The sequence below is a fragment of the Piliocolobus tephrosceles genome, chromosome 13, assembly GCF_002776525.5.
Source record: "Piliocolobus tephrosceles isolate RC106 chromosome 13, ASM277652v3, whole genome shotgun sequence".
Taxonomy (NCBI): domain Eukaryota; kingdom Metazoa; phylum Chordata; class Mammalia; order Primates; family Cercopithecidae; genus Piliocolobus; species Piliocolobus tephrosceles.
The window spans coordinates 9951227-9967473 of NC_045446.1; the positions used below are offsets into that span (position 1 = coordinate 9951227).

At 50.4% G+C, this 16247-nt stretch overlaps 1 protein-coding gene across 2 annotated transcripts; it reads right to left on the bottom strand.

Moving 5' to 3' along the window:
• Window positions 1–351: 351 nt before the first annotated feature.
• On the bottom strand, window positions 352–13794 carry STIP1 (stress induced phosphoprotein 1). 2 transcript variants are annotated; one of them, XM_023186405.1, is made up of 8 exons: window positions 13101–13794; window positions 5682–5891; window positions 4339–4480; window positions 4051–4192; window positions 2856–3024; window positions 1295–1421; window positions 1099–1201; window positions 352–552 (listed from the first exon to the last, which is right to left on the bottom strand). In XM_023186405.1, exons 1-8 carry the CDS (start codon window positions 13248–13250, stop codon window positions 384–386), a joined length of 1212 nt encoding a protein of 403 aa, XP_023042173.1. In that variant the 5' UTR covers window positions 13251–13794; the 3' UTR covers window positions 352–383. The 2 variants fall into 2 exon arrangements, with proteins under 2 accessions (XP_023042173.1, XP_023042174.1); XM_023186406.2 differs by lacking the exon at window positions 13101–13794 and adding an exon at window positions 12805–12994.
• Between the last annotated feature and the right edge of the window lie 2453 nt (window positions 13795–16247).

Below are 16247 nucleotides of genomic sequence, written 5' to 3' on the forward strand. Positions count from 1 at the left end.
CAAAAATTAGCTGGACGTGGTGGTGCGCACCTGTAGTCTTAGCTACTCGGGAGGCTGAGGCAGAACTGCTTGAACCTGGGAGGCTGAGGTTGCAATGAGCAGAGACCGTGCCACTGCACTCCAGGCTGGGTGACAGATCGAGACTCCGTTTCAAAAAATAAAAAAATAAAAAATTAGCTGGATGTAGTGGCACACGCTTGTAATCCTAGCTACTCAGGAGGCTGAGGTGGGAAGATCAATGAAGCCCAGGAGGTTGAGGGTGCAGCGAGTCTTGACTGTGCCACTGTACTTCAGCCTAGGCCAAAGAGTGAGACCTTATCTCAAAAAAAAAAAAAAAAAAAAAGTCAAGTTCGTTATTAAATAAAACAGTAAGAAACAATGGCTCAATTATTAGGAAAACAAGAAAATACCCCTATTCCTTTCCTACCCACCTGCTGACATTTCTTGAGCACATCTGGGGTTCGGTGCTCTGCTAGAGACTTGTTATAGAAATGGATGGCATCCTTGTACTTTTCTTCTTTGAAGTATGAGTTGCCAATTCGAGCATACGCTCTGAAAAAGAGATAGAGACGAGGACTGCTTAGGACAAACAGATAAGGTCAGCTCCTGCAGAAAAACACACCTGCAACTGGAAAGACTCCCATCACTGCCTTCAACACCTTTTGTCTTGCCTGCGGTGACCTTCTTGCCAGCCCTTTTTTTTTTGGAGATGGAGTCTCGCTCTGTTGCCCAGGCTGGAGTGCAGTGGTGCGATCTCAGCTCACTGCAAACTCTGCTTCCCAGGTTCACACCATTCTCCTGCCTCAGCCTCCTGAGTAGCTGGGACTACTGGCGCCTGCCACCATGCCCAGCTAATTTTTTGTATTTTTAGTAGAAACGGGGTTTCACTGTGGTCTCCATCTCCTAACCTCATGATCCGCCCGCCTCGGCCTCCTAAAGTGCTGGAATTACAGGCATGAGTCACCGCGCCCGGCCTGCCAGCCCTTTCTTAACACAGCAGATTCTATGGCCAGCAGCCCTCCTCCCCATGCAGAGAAACTTAAGTCTTGGACAGGAAACCCTCCACGCTATCAAGGTATTCTGGAAGGTCGAGCCTACTTGGCAATCTGTCGATAGTCTTCTCGGTTTTCTCTCCCCACGTCAATGGCCTTCTCACAAAGCTCCCGGCACTTATTGTAGTCACCCTTTTCGAAGTACACCGCTGCCAGGCAGGATGGTGAAGAAGGAATAGTCAGTCCTTGCTTCTTCCCTCAGATACCCAATAATTCCCTTGCCCCTTGTTTCTGGGCCTCACCTGCTTGATTGGTAATGTAAGTCATGTTGGTGGGGTCCAGCTCCTTGGCTTTGTCGTAATGCTTCAAGGCTGTGTCAAAGTCTTTCTTCTTGTAGGCATCATTCCCCAGCTCTTTTTCTTTCAGTGCCTAGATGAGGTTTAGAAGTGAGTGCTGAGCAAATCTAACTCAGGTGACAAAGACAGCAAGAATCTATGATCTGTCACAAGTTCTGAAATACAGCTAACATGTACAGAACTCTATCAAGTTCTCCTGAAGGCCTCTTCATCAATCAGCTATAGACAATACAGTCAAGTATCAGCCGTTAGAATGAAAACTTCATCTTTGCTTGCTCTGAAACTCCCCCTTTTCCACCTACTCTCCTGGATCTTTGTCAGGAAGCAGAGCGCTTCTTTAGGGGAGAGGAAATCCCTTCAACTTGAAGCAACCGTTGAGGACAGCAGAGTTTTGGACCAGGCTTTATTCTGAGAGGCTGCAGCAGATCTGGTGTCGGTCCTGTGGCTGCCTCAGGGTCTTAGTTGTCAGGGAACCATAGCAGAGAGCGTGGCGAGAGGATGAGAAGGGGCTGAGTGGCACGAGTCTTCGGCAAAACTCGCTACCGCCCACAGTGGAGGGCCTTTTTCCAGCTGAGACACCCTAAACAACCAACGCTTACCCATTTCAAAGTGCTAAATTTGGCAACAATCTGCTGTTCCAGTTACAAGGAGGGAAATGAAATTGTTGAGGCGCATGCCTCCTGCTCCAAAAGAGTGCTGCTTAGCGGATGCTCCCAACTGCATACCATGTCCAGCCAGGAAGCAAAGGTCTAAGGATTGATGTGGACAACATTCTTCTGGATCATGACAAGGATGTGAATTACTCCCAACTTTCTGGTCTTGCTCTGACCAACATTCACACTGGCAGCAGTGAAGCTACCATTGCGACCATGGGAAGGGCAACTCCCGCTGCTCACTCTTGGCTACACATCACTCCTAGGAATTCTCTTGTGAAGCTCATCTTTTTTTTTTTTTTTTTTTGAGATGGAGTCCCGCTCTGTCGCCCAGGCTGGAGTGCAGTGACAAGATCTTGGCTCACTGCAACCTCGGCCTCCCAAGTTCAAGTGATTCTTCTGCCCACCATGACACCTGGCTAATTTTTCTATTTTTAGTGGAGATGAGGTTTCACCATGTTGGCCAGGCTGATCTTGAACTCCTGACCTTAGGTTATCTACCCACCTTGGCCTCCAAAAGTGCTGAGATTACAGGCGTGAGCCACTGTGCCTGGCCTGAAGCTGATCTTTTAACATGCTGACCATTCTAATGAATAATAGTCATAAGCTTAGCACATTTCAAAGCACTCAAAATAGTTACAGCTGGGCACAGTGGCTTGTGACTGTAATCCTAGCTGAAGCAGGAGCATCACTTGACGCCAGGAGTTCAAGACCAACCTGGGAAACACAGCGAGACTCCATCTCTAAAAAAAACCATAATAATCATGGTCATTCAAGGTCAACAGATATTCCCATTCAACATAAAGATTTCTAGTTATCTATAAATGAGTGACAGTGAGGAGAAAAAACAAGACCTGCTTCTTATTCTCTGGAAGATCTTCTTCCATTGGCTCTGGCTTGGTCTCCTTTTTGGGAGGGGGTGGTGGTGGAGGTGTTGCAACCTCTTCCTCCTCATCCATACTGCCCAGATCGACCCCAAGGAGGACGCTGAGAGTGGTCATGATCCGGGGATCTTGTAGTTTCCTAGTATTGATTTAAAAAAAGAAAGAAAAATTGCAATTACTTCTCCCCACAATCAGTCTTTTAACTCCCACTATTAAAGTCAGATTCCTGTGTTTAGAAGCTCCTCACCCGTCAAAAGATGGCTAGATTTTGCATCACTCATGAGATACAATTGAGGAATGCTCAAACCGTCAAAACACCATCTAAAATAGAGTCAACAAAAATAAATAAAATGAAGTCACAGATAGCCGGGCACGGTGGCTCACACCTGTAATCCCAGCACTTTGGGAGGCTGAGGCAGGCAGACCACTTGAGGTCAGGAGTTTGAGACCAGCCTGGCCAAGATGGTGAAACCTGTCGCTACTACTAAACATACAAAAATTAGCCAGGTGTGGTGGTGTACACCTGTAATCCCAGCTACTCAGGAGGCTGAGGCAGGAGAATCTCTTGAACCCAGGAGGTGGATGTTGCAGTGCACCAAAATTACACCACTGCACTCCAGCCTAGGTGACAGAGCGAGACTCCATCTCAAAAAAATAAAAAAAATAAAAAAAATAATAAATAAAAGTCACAGAGGTCAAGTTTATTCCTCAAGGTTGGCAGATACACAGAGGAATAAGTTGTTTTAGGTATACTTCCGAAGCTGATCTCAGGAGCCAGAGGATTGAGATAGAGATGGATACCAGTACAAGATTTAGACACATCTTTACACATGAACTTCAAGCCTGTTTCCACCCTGATATACCAACAGAGACAGTAGGGCCTAAGTAGATTGAAAGGATGGGGTTGACACTAGATTAAGAGTTCTAGGATAGCAGGCAAGAGGTGTATATAGATGACAAGGAACATTCTAGATTACTGTGATATATGCTCCCCTGACCCTTTCTATAATTACAAATAAACGACCACCCGCTACTGCTCTGCAGAGAATAAGCAAAGGCAGAAACTGCAGTTTAGGGCAGGGAACCCTGTGCTGTGAGGTTACGGGAAGAAAAAGCATAACATTCCTTCTGATTTCCAGAACCTCAATGAGCGGCGTCCACTTACGTGCCCAGGTCGGAAGGCTTGTTTCGCAGCTGCTCTATCAGCTCCCGGTAGGTAGGATCACTGAGTAGTGTCCTTGTCCTGGGATCACTCTCCAACTTCTGATACAGATTGGGCATGTTGAAAGGGTTCATGAATTTTCTCTCTGTCCGAGTAAAGGAAAGCACATCACTATGAAATGAGTTCACTAGAATTACTATGTCCCAGACCCTAACAGACTGACATTTCTCAGGGGGAGACTCAAAATTAATCCCATTAATAATAAGAAAGAAAACTGTGCGTGGTACCTACCTGCCAACCTGGCCTCCATATTCTGTAAACCTTCTTTCAGTTGAGGGTTATTTGCTTCATGTTTTAAGCCCTCCTCATAGGTTCGCTTAGCTTCTTCAAATCGGTTTAAGAACTCTAGAGCTGCTGCCTTTCGTGAATAGCCCTTAAACCACCAAAGAAAGACACAAAATAAAGAACACCCAGAGGTAAATGCAGAAGATAAACTCAAAAAAGAATAATTCTACTTTATTTTATTTTATTTTATTTTTGAGACGGAGTCTCGCTCTGTCCCCCAGGCTGGGTGCAGTGGCGCGATCTCGGCTCACTGCAAGCTCCGCCTCCCGGATTCATGCCATTCTCCTGCCTCAGCCTCCTGAGTAGCTGGGACTACAGGCGCCCGCCATCGTGCCCGGTTATTTTTTGTATTTTTAGTGGAGACGGGGTTTCACCATCTTGATCTCCTGACCTTGTGATCCGCCTGCCTCGGCTTCCCAAAGTGCTGGGATTACAGGCATGAGCCACCGCACCCGGCCAATTCTACTTTTAAAAAAATGAGTATTCACACGAAGGCCAAAGAGAAAAAAGGAGAGGATTAGGCTACAAAGCCAAGGCTGTTACTTTAAGGATCCATCCAAATAGCAGAGGCACATCCGCCCCACCCCATTCACCTCTGATCAACTGTGGTATCTTTAGCAGCATTTTTTTTTCCTTATTTATTTTCTTGGTAAAGAGAGGGACTCCTTATGTTGCCCAGGCTGGTCTCAAACCCTTGGGCTCCAGTAATCCTCATGCTTCAACCTCCCAAAGTGCTGGGATTACAGGTGTGAGCTACTGCACCTGGCCTCTTCCTCCTCTTTTTTTTTTTTAGACAGGGTCTTGCTCTGTCACCTGGGCTGGAGTGCAGTGGCACGATCTCAGCTCACTGCAACCACTGCCTGCCAGGCTTGGGTGCTCCTCCTGCCTTAGCCTTCTGAGTAGATGGGACTACAAGCACATGCCACCATGCCTGGCTAATTTTTTTTGCATTTTTAGTACAGACAGGGTTTCACCATGTTGGCCAGGCTGGTCTTGAACTCCTGACCTCAAGTGATCTGCCCACCTCTGCCTCCCAGAGTGTTGGGATTACAGGCATGTGCCACCGCGCCCAGCCCCAGCCTCTTCCTTCTTAGTACCAAAAATAAAGGCTGTATTACAACTAATAGCTATCTTAGATGTGATAAAAAATGCTGTTTCTGAGGAGGATACTCAAACAGGGAGGTGGGCAGGTAACTATCAGTCTATCAGGACAGGTGAGCCTCAGGCCACCAAAAGGCACTTCTGGAAAGGTCTGCAGGGCCTCTCTCCCTCCGCTGCCCACAGCTGACCTTGCCCCAGTCAGGCTTTAGGTCGACAGTTTTGCAGCCATCCTCGTAAGCCTTCTGGTAGTCTCCTTTCTTGGCATAGGCAGCAGAACGGTTGCTGTACAGCACGTGGTTGTGGGGATCCAGCTTAATGGCTTCAGAGTAGCACTGTAAGGCATCGTCGATGTTGCCCGCGCTCAGGGCCTTGTTGCCTTTCTCTTTCAGCTCATTGACCTGAGGGGAAAGGAGCACACAGCTTTTCTATGATGAGTCCATTTAATCACAAGCTTTTAAGATAAGACTCATTCTTTTACAGAGTTACCAACAAATAAATAGGTGACTTTACAGATCAGAAAAGAGAAAAGTAGTTCATTTATTTAATTTCCCACACCTTCCCTAGGGAGCCAGCAAAGAAAAAACAAGCAGGGGCAAAGAGCCCAGGCTGCACTCCACGCCAGCCCTCATGTGACGAATGAGGGCTCTGCCACTCTTCCGGTCTCTACATGGAGCTCAGGAAGCCACTCCAGGACGTATCACACGCTTTCGTGGAAAAGTCAATTCATTTGTCACAGATTTCCAAAGCATCCAAATGATAAATGGAGCACAGGCCTAGTCACCCCTCACAGGAAGAAGGTGGGCGGAGTGGCACTGATACATGCTCCAGTGACCCAAAGGCTGTGGGATGGCAGCAAGAGGCTTCTCTTTCTTGGGAGCAGCAAGATGCCTGCCTATGGCATGGTTGCCATCTCCTCCCATCACAGAAGAACTGGTCTCCATTTCCTGGTGTGGCAACATGTCGCCACATGACAGATAAATGTTCACTAATGGGTAACAGTCAAGCTAGCCCCCCCAAATTGATTCCTGCCATTCTTAAATATTACTACATTACAAAGGGGATGGAGAATAAAGAAATGCTACAGTGGTTTAAACCTCTCCATTCTCAAACATTTAGAGTGCAAAAAGTAGGGATACAGCAGGGTTTTGTTTTGTTTTGTTTTTCGAGACGGGGTCTCACTCTGTCGCCCAGGCTGGAGTACAGTGGTGCCATCTTGGCTCACTGCAACCTCTGCCTCCCAGGTTCAAGTGATTCTCCTGTCTCAGCCTCCCAAGTAGCTGGGACTACAGGTGCCTGCCCCGATGCCAGGCCGATTTTTGTAATTTTAGTAGAGACAGGGTTTCACCATATTGGTCAGGCTGTTTGTCTTAAACACCTGACCTCAGGTGATCCATCCGCCTCAGCCTACCAAAGTGCTGGGATTACAGGCATGAGCCACTGCACCTGGTGGGATACAGCAGTTTGAAAAAGTGAAGCAACTCTGCCTGGCCGCCCCACCGTCTGAGAAGTAAGAAGCCCCTCTGCCCGGCTGCCTGACTGGGAAGAGAGGAGCACCTCTGCCCGCCCGCCTCTGTCTTGGAAACGAGGGGCACCTCTGCCTGGCCGCTGCACTGTCTGTAAAGTGAGGAGTTCCTCGGCCCAGCCCCTGCATGGTCTGGGAAGTGAGGAGCGTCTCTGCCCGCCCACCCCACTGTCTAAGAAGTGAGGAGTGCCTCTGCTGGGCTGCTGTGCAACCCTCCAAGTGTGAAGTGACAGCCCTGTGTGTGATCTTTCTGCCCTTCCCAAGTTTGCATTTTCGACATTAAAGTTTACTTTTTAATTAAAAAAAAAAGAAAAAAGTGAAGCAGGCCTTGGCCCTGTCATAACAGGGTCCTCACTAAAGGGTTTCTCCTCACTGACCTGCCCCACAAAAGGCCAGGCGCCCCACAGCAGCCTACCTGAGGGCAGGCAGCCCCTCGAGAAGCTCCTTCATTTATTCATTTTATTATTATTATTTTTTGAGACAGAGTCTTGCTCTGTCCCCAGACTGGAGTGCAGTGGCACGATCTCGGCTTACTGCAACCTCTGCCTCGTGGGTTCAAGCAATTCTCCTGCCTCAGCCTCCTGAGTAGCTAGGATTACAGGCTCCTGCCACCACGCCCGGCTAATTTTTGTATTTTCAGTAGAGATGCGGCTTCACCATGTTGGCCAGGCTGATCTCGAACTCCTGACCTCATAATCCGCCCATCTCAGCCTCCCAAAGTACTGGGATTACAGGCGTGAGCCACCGCACCCAGCCATATATATACATATATATATATATTTTAAAGACGGTATCTCACTTTGTTACCCAGCCTGGAGTGCAGTGGCATGATCACAGCTGGCTGTAACCTTCAACTCCTGGGCTCAAGCAATCCTCCTGACTCAGCCTTTTTTCTTTCTTTCGTTCTTTTTTTTTTTTGAGGCGGAGTTTCACTCTGGTTACCCAGGCTGGAGTGCAATAGTGCGATCTCACCTCACCATAACCTCTGCCTCCCAGGTTCAAGCAATTCTCCTGCCTCAGCCTCCTGAGTAGCTGGGATTACAGGCATGCACCACCACCACCACATCCATCTAATTTTGTATTTTTAGTAGAGACGGGGTTTCTCCATGTTGGTCAGGCTGGTCTTGAACTCCTGGCCTCAGGTGATCTGCCCGCCTTGGCCTCCCAAAGTGCTGGGATTACACGTGTGAGCCACTGCGCCCGACCAACTCAGCCTTTTAAGTAGCTGGGACTACAGGTGTATGTCACCACGCCTGGCTAAATGTTTTTCTCTTTCTGTGGTAGAGATGGTGTCTCACTATATTGCCCAGGCTTGTCTCAAACTCTTGGGCTAAAGCAACCCTCCTGCCTCAGTCTCCCAAAGGTGAGCCACCACACCAGACCAAAATATACCTTTAAGAGGTAAACGTTCTGTGAGATAGTTATGTCACCCAAGTTACTAACTCATTCTATGTTATCCACTCACAACCCAGTAAATTGATGCAAGAAATAATTTTGTTAAGAGAAATGATTTTAGGCTGTAATCTCAGCACATTGAGAAGCCAAGGCGGGTGGATCACCTGAGGTCAGGAGTTCGAGACCAGCCTGGCCAACATGGTGAAACCCCGTCTCTACTAACAATACAAAAATTAGCCCGATGTGGTGGTGCATGCCTGCAGTCCCAGCTACCCAGCAGTCTGAGGCAGGAGAATCACTTGAACCTGGGAGTCAGAGGTTGCAGTGAGCTGAGATCGCGCCACTGCATTCTCACCTGGGGGACAGAGTGAGACTCTATCTGGACAAAAAAAAAAAAAGAGAGAAATGATTTTGGAATCCTGAAATAGAGAGATCAGGAACTTCCATCAATCAGAGACCTTACAGAGGCACAGGCAGAAGGAACCTGCCAAATTAAGCAAACAAGGGATAAAAAATCCTAGAGCCCAAGTCGGAGGCCAGAACACAAAGGGTTAACAAAACTCAAGTGGGGTCAAGAGGCAGCTGGTGAAGTTCCTGCCTATGCTTTAAAAAAGCATTTTTCAAACACAGTACTGATCAGCAGTGGGTCAGGAAATCAATTTTGTAGGTCATGACCAGCATTTTAAGAGACCAACTGGGACAAAAAATACCAGCACACAGGGCACATAACAGTAAATACTGTTTTGCTGAATGTGTTACATGGCTGTATGCCTGTGTTGGGTTAAATGTAAGAAGTGTATCATTGCGGGATTTATTTGAAAGGCCCCTATTGAAAAAAAAGACAAGCTTGAACATTCAAAATCTGTCCAACTTGTTTTTTTTTTGGAGACAGAGTCTCGCTGTCATCCAGGCTGGAGGGCAGTGGAGCAATGTCTGCTCGCTGCAACCTCCACCAGCCGGCTTCAAGCCACTGTCCTGCCTCAGCCTCCCACATAGCTGGGACCACAGGTGCGTGCCACGATGCCCACCAAATTTTTTTTTTTTTTGAGAGAGAGTCTCGCTGTCACCCAGGCTGGAGTGCAGTGGTGCAATCTCGGCTCACTGCAAGGTCCGCCTCCTGGGTTCAAGCGATTCTCCTGCTTCAGCCTCCCAAGTAGCTGGGACTACAGGAGTATGCCACCACGCCCAGCTAATTTTTGTATTTTTAAAAATAGAGACAAGGTTTCACCATATTGGCCAGGCTGATTTCGAACTGCTGACCTCATGATCCACCCGCCTTGGCCTCCCAAAGTGCTGGGATTACAGGTGTGAGCCACCGCCCCGGGGCGATTTCTTTTTTTAAATTTTTTTATTTTTTTTTTTTTGAGGCGGAGTCTCGCTCTGTCGCCTGGACTGGAGTGCAGTGGCCGGATCTCAGCTCACTGCAAGCTCTGCCTCCTGGGTTTATGCCATTCTCCTGCCTCAGCCTCCGGAGTAGCTGGGACTACAGGCGCCCGCCACCTCGCCCGGCTAGTTTTTGTATTTTTAGTAGAGACGGGGTTTCACCGTGTTAGCCAGGATGGTCTCGATCTCCTGACCTTGTGATCTGCCCGTCTCGGCCTCCCAAAGTGCTGGGATTACAGGCTTGAGCCACCACGTCCGGCTCTTTTTTTAAATTTTTAAAATTTTTACTACAGATGGGGTTTCACAATGCTGGACAGGTTGGTCTCAACCTGACCTCATGATCCACCCACCTCCGCCTCCCAAAGTGCTGGGATTACAAGTGTGAGCCACCGCACCCAGACCAACTTGAGTATTTTCTAAACTGAAATACAAACCTCACAGTTGAAAATGAAAACAAAATCTTATTTTCAGGAATGGCTTCCAGATGGTGGGCTCAAACACACCTGGGGTTAAATGCCACGTCATCTGTACAGTTGCCATGTCAGTTTGCTGTCCTAAGTCAAATATTCATTCACCATCTATCTACCTGCACATACACTTCTATCATGCGTGGTGGTGATTTAAAAACAAACATTTTAAGACCAGGCAAAGTGACTCATGCTTGTAATTCTAGTGCTAATGCAGTGGGAGGCCAAGGCTGAAGGATAGCTTGAGCCCAGAAATTCGAGACCAGCCTGGGAAACATAGCAAAACCCGTCTCTACAAAAAAATTTAAAATTAGCCAGTTGTGGGCCAGGCGCGGTGGCTCAAGCCTGTAATCCCAGCACTTTGGGAGGCCGAGACGGGCGGATCACGAGGTCAGGAGATCGAGACCATCCTGGCTAACACAGTGAAACCCTGTCTCTACTTAAAAAATACAAAAAACTAGCTGGGTGAGGTGGCGGGCGCCTGTAGTCCCAGCTATTCGGGAGGCTGAGGCAGGAGAATGGCCTAAACCCGGGAGGCGGAGCTTGCAGTGAGCTGAGATCCGGCCACTGTACTCCAGCCTGGGCGACAGAGCAAGACTCCATCTCAAAAAAAAAAAATTAGCCAGTTGTGGTGGCGAGTGGTTAGCTACTCAGGAGGCTGAGGCAGGAGGATCGCTTGAGGCCAGGAATTTGATGCTGCAGTGAACTATGATCCCACCAGCGCACTTCAGCCTGGGCCACAGAACCAGACCCTGTCTCTAAAAAATAAAAAATAAATTTGTTACAACAAAAAGAGGTCCTTTCTCTTTTTTTCAAGACGGAGTCTCACTCTGTCGCCCAGACTAGAGTGTGGTGGCACAATCACAGCTCACTGCAACCTACACTTCCCGGGGTGAAGCGATTCCCCTGCCTCAGCCTCCCCAGTAGCTGGGATTACTGGCGTGCGCCACCATGCCACACTAATTTTTGTACTTTTAGTACAGAGGGGGTTTCACCATGTTGGCCAGGCTGGTCTCGAACTCCTGACCTCTGGTGATTTGCCCGCTTTGGCTTCCCAAAGTGCTGGGGATTACACGTGTGAGCCACTGCACCCAGCTGAGATCCTTTCTTAAAAGTAAAAGAGCAATGTCTTATTCCAGAAATTTTTTCCTCACGTATACTACAGCCCATTTAATCCTACATACAACTGAAGTATTACATGGGCACAAAAAGTTTATTAACTTCATTTCCACTCTTTTTAATACAGCAAGGAAGCTCGAGCTTTGCCTAAAGCAGCAACTGCTACAAGAGACCAAAGGCTCAGCTCTGTAACTCACACCAAAAAAAGGGTGGTAGTCACTAGTCCATCGAGATGTCTTATTTAAGGGGAGCGTGTGGGCGATCTTAGTTTTATGGACCTGAAGTAAGAACCAAATACCAGGTATAGTTTCAGAATTGTCACCCCCAAGTGTTATGGGACGGGAGCGACGAGGGTAGTACTCTCAGCGGAGGATTTCTCAGATGTTGGTAGAGGTTTCTCGGAGGTTGTTTTGTCCTTTTTCTTCCGATGAATCATTACAGCTCAATGACAGCTTCCAATGGAACAAAATCTCTAGGCCTTTCACAACCACAAGCTACTAAGGACATATAACCAAGTCACTGAAAGGAAGCAGCAGCCGCTTCAAACTCTGCCCCCCAAATGCTCAAGAGAGGCCCATAACTTCTAGCGGTTAATCTCTGCAAATTGTCTACAACCGTCCCAGTGTAGCCAGAAATCCACCTTTCGGACCCACCTTTCGGAAGTGTCGGTCCTTGGTCACTCGACAATCACACACACGCATACAAAAAGAGAGGGAGGGGCCGCAATACATTTGTAAACCACTGTCAGAGATGGAATTCGTTCCAAGGACTTTTGCGGCACCCTTCCCTTTACTGCATCAGCTACACTCGGTCTGCGGCTCCCCAAATCCCCGCTCAACGCTCTCCCACCCTCACATTCTCAGATGCAGAAGAGTAAGATTTGCCCCAACTGGATCCCAAGCTGCTAAGACCCTGGGTTACTCCCAGTGTATTCCCGTCCCCGCTCCCTGGATCTGTCCAAGTTCCTCGTGGCTAAGTCCCGAGCGGTTTCTCCGTCGGCTGTCTCAGATCTCCCGGACCGGAGCGCTACCTCGCGGGTGCCGACCCCGGCCCCTGGCCCAACTCCACCCCGCCCTCTGCGGCCCGCACCCTCCCCAGAATCGCCCGCAGCAGCCCCTCTGGGACGCCTTCAGCACCCGGTCGCGGCCCCCCTTCCCGCCGCCGGCCCGACTCACCCAAGCTGTGGCCTCCTCCCGGCCCTCCTCGCCCAACCAAGGGGCGATGGGCGCTACCCGCGGCCGGCCTCGCTACAGATCCCGCTCCCGCCCGCCGCCCGCGGCCCTCGCCTCCCTGCCGCCGCCCCGTCCGGCCCCAGCACCCAGCTCCGGTCGCCTAGATCCGGCACCCGCCCCGCCCCCTACCGTGGCCGGGCCTCCGCCGGTCCCCGGGCGGTCTCGGGGCCTCAGCCCGCCCCTCCCCCTTCACCTGCTCCATAGCTCAGCGCGGCCCGGAACCCCGTTGAATCGAATCCGTCCGCTCCGCGATCCCAACCGCACGCGCCGCCTTCTGGAACCTACTAGAAGCTGCCGGGACCCCCGGCTCCCGCCCCTTCCTCGCCTGCTAACTGGTCGAGTACTTCTAGGGGGCTCTCTGTGCTGCTCTACTACTGGTTTGAGGTCCAGCCCATCATCTCCACTTCCCTCTCATTGGACAGCGGGGAGTGATTCCCTCAACCCTGCCTCCCCCGCACCTCAGGATTGGACGCCCCTCTATAAACCCACCCATCTCAGGCTGCACGAACGGAGGGAGGAGCGGACTTCTGCGACACAGATTGGTCTTTTGCTCTGCCAATCATAGCCGCGCTGGCCGCGCCCATTGGTTCCGTTCGTTCTGGAAATTTCCACCTCTCCCATTGGGCGGCCGGACTCCATGTCGGAACCGCCTTCAGAATGAGAGCGATTCCAATTGGGCGGAGGGTTGCCAACCCTTTGCGCTGATTGGTTTAAATTGCTGCCTTTCAAAAGGCCGGGTTTCGCCCCGCCCGTGGCGTATGGCAATCCTGGCCGTAGTCCGGTACTGTAGCTGTGTCTCCGGCGGCTGCAGTGCCTCTGGGTTACTTTCCATCTGGATCCCTAGTGCCGCGAGTTCCAGGCGGTCCCCGGGATCGCCAGCGGCACAGGGCCCCAGCCCTTCGCCCGCTCACCGAGATAGAGGTTCTAGCCTGTGGGCGCTGCCTGGTCCTCGACCGCCAGTTGCGCGCGTTGTTTAGCGCTGTGGCCTCGGCCTGGCCCTCCTGCATTCTGGCTGTTAGGTTCTGAATGTTCCAGAAATGCCACGTGACCGCGAGGGCGCTTGGGCTTGAGCTAGACAGGCAGGGGATCTCATAGCGGCGGGGGCGGCTGTTCCGCTGGGCGTCCTCAGTGGAACCGCACACCCTCTCTGAGTCGTTTGGTCCTGTAGGGCCGAGGGGCATTCGTGCGGTGTTCAGCACGCGGGAAGCACTTAGCGAAAGGGAGCTGTCCCCCAGCCCTCGTGAGTCCGATGTAAAGGAGTGAAAGAGACGAAGAGCTGAATCAGGTAGTTAACCGCCTATAAGCTGGCGAGCTGTGGCCTGGTAGAGCCTCAAATCCCAGCTCCAGAAGTCATAGGCAGGGCAGGCACCCCAAAGCGTGGAAGAGATGCACCTGCGGAGTGAAAATGCTGCTATTGCTTCTAGAGTCAGCTGTGGTTCCTGAAACAAAGGAGCTGCATGACTCGGGTCTGGCGATGGTCTTGGGCTCTGCAGTGTCCTCATCCTTCCCCCTCTCTGGGTAATGCCATCTTACCAGGGTTTAAAGTGTGTCCTCTCTGCCAATAGCTTGTCTCCACAGCCTCACTTTAATCCCACCTGCCCCACCCATTTTGGACACTGCAGCCAAGTTGCCGCAGACCTGCAAACCTGGTAATCCCTCATTTGAAAGTGCTGAAGGCTTTAGGGTGGGGTTCAGGGCCTGTGTAATCTAACCGCCTACTTTTTTTTTTTTTTTTGAGACGGAGTTGAGTCTCACTGTCTCCCAGGCTGAAGTGCAGTGGCGCCATCACAGCTTGCTGCAGTCTCGACCTCCTGAGCTCAAGCCATCCTCCCACCTCAGCCTCTCAAGTACCTGGGGTTACAGGCAGGCATCACTACGCCTAGCTAATTTTTCTATTTTTTTGTATAGACGGATTTCTTCGTGTTGTCCAGGCTGGTCTTAAACTCTCGCTCTGTCTCAGGCTAGAGTGCAGTGGGTCGATCTCGGCTCCCTGCAACCTCTGCTTTCCCAGTTCAAGCAATTATCCTGCCTCAGTCTCCCAAGTAGCTAGGATTACATGTGTGCGCTACCACGCCCGGCTAATTTTTTAAGTTTTAGTAGAGATGGGGTTTCATCATGTTGACCAGGCTGGTCTCAGACTCCTGACCTCAAGTGATCCTCCCGCCTCGGCCTCCCAAAGTGCTGGGTTTACAGACCCAGCACTGCGCCCTGCGGTTTTGCAGTTTTTTTTTTTTTTTTTTTTTTTTGAGACGGAGGCTTGCTCTGTCGCGTGGGCTGGAGTACAGTGGCCGGATCTCAGCTCACTGCAAGCTCCGCCTCCCGGGTTTACGCCATTCTCCTGCCTCAGCCTCCCGAGTAGCTGGGACTACAGACGCCCGCCACCTCGCCCGGCTAGTTTTTTGTATTTTTTTAGTAGAGACGGGGTTTCACAGTGTTAGCCAGGATGGTCTCGATCTCCTGACCTCGTGATTCGCCCGTCTCGGCCTCCCAAAGGGTGCTGGGATTACAGGCTTGAGCCACCGCGCCCGGCAAGTTTTGCATTTTTGATAGTGAGGCATGGTGAGAAAAGACTTGAAGAAAGCAAGGGAGTGAGATCCTTGGAAATGTGGGAGAGAACCTTGCAGGCCTATGGAACAGCCAGTGCAAAGGCCCTGGGATGGGAGCTGTCTCGGGGTAGCCAAGATGGCAGGAGGCACAGCTGCCGAGAGGAAGCAGGGGCCAGGTCCTGCAGGGTTAGAGGTCATTGCCACTCCCGAACACATTGGCAGGTTTTGAGCAGAGGAGTGTCATGATCTTAAGTTTTCTTAGGATCCCTCTTGCTGCTGTGTGGAGGAAGAGGGGAGAGTGAGAGCAGGGTTACCTCTTAGGAGGCTGTGGCAGTAATTCCAGGGAGCCAGAATGGGAGCAGGGGAGGGGACAGGAATTGGATTCTGGATGCATTTTGGAGGGGGCATGAAGGAAAGCGGGGTCAAGGGTTCCTCTGAGGCCTTGGCCTCCTGTCTTATTCATCTACATCCAATCTGTCAAGGACACCTTTCATTTCTTCTTGGCACTATCTCCAGGCCACCACACTGGTGCCCACCTGACCAGCAGTGGCCTTTCCAGGCCTTCCATCTTCTCCCCAGCAGCTTCTCTCCGAGTGGCCAGGTCCCATTTCCCATACACCTTTTTTTAGAGTGTGTTGCACTGTTCTGGGTGCAGGGCTGTAGCAGTGACCAGGGCAGCCCCAGATGAAGCGTCTGCTCACAGGGACCTTTTCTACTGAAAGATGATCTCTAAACTCTCAGCTGTGTGATAAGCAGTTTGCACAACCTCTCTGTACTTCAGTTGCCTCCATCTTTAAATGGGGATTAAAAAGTGTTGACATCATAGTGGTTGTGAGGATTACATGATTTGTTATTTATAAAGCACTTAGAACTTGTCAAGAAAAGGGCCTGTGGATCTCCTGAGGTCAGGAGTTCGAGACCACCCTGGCCAACATGGAGAAACTTCGTCTCTGCTAAAAATACAAAAACTAACCAGGCGTGGTGGTGCACTCCTGTAGTCCCAGCTACTAGGTGGGCTGAGGCAGGAGAACCACTTGAACCTGGGAAGCGAAGGTTGCTGTTAGCCAAGATTATGCCACTGCACTCCAGT

Bases quoted from the DNA above. Each gene is read 5' to 3' on its own strand.
- STIP1 (XM_023186405.1), bottom strand. From the start codon at position 13,250: ATGGAGTCCGGCCGCCCAATGGGAGAGGTGGAAATTTCCAGAACGAAC. The intron at 3,025-4,050 runs GTAAGTGGACGC...AATCAATACTAG, and splicing joins AAGCCTTCCGACCTGGGCAC to GAAACTACAAGATCCCCGGA. The intron at 1,202-1,294 runs GTGAGGCCCAGA...CCTGCCTGGCAG, and splicing joins TTACATTACCAATCAAGCAG to CGGTGTACTTCGAAAAGGGT.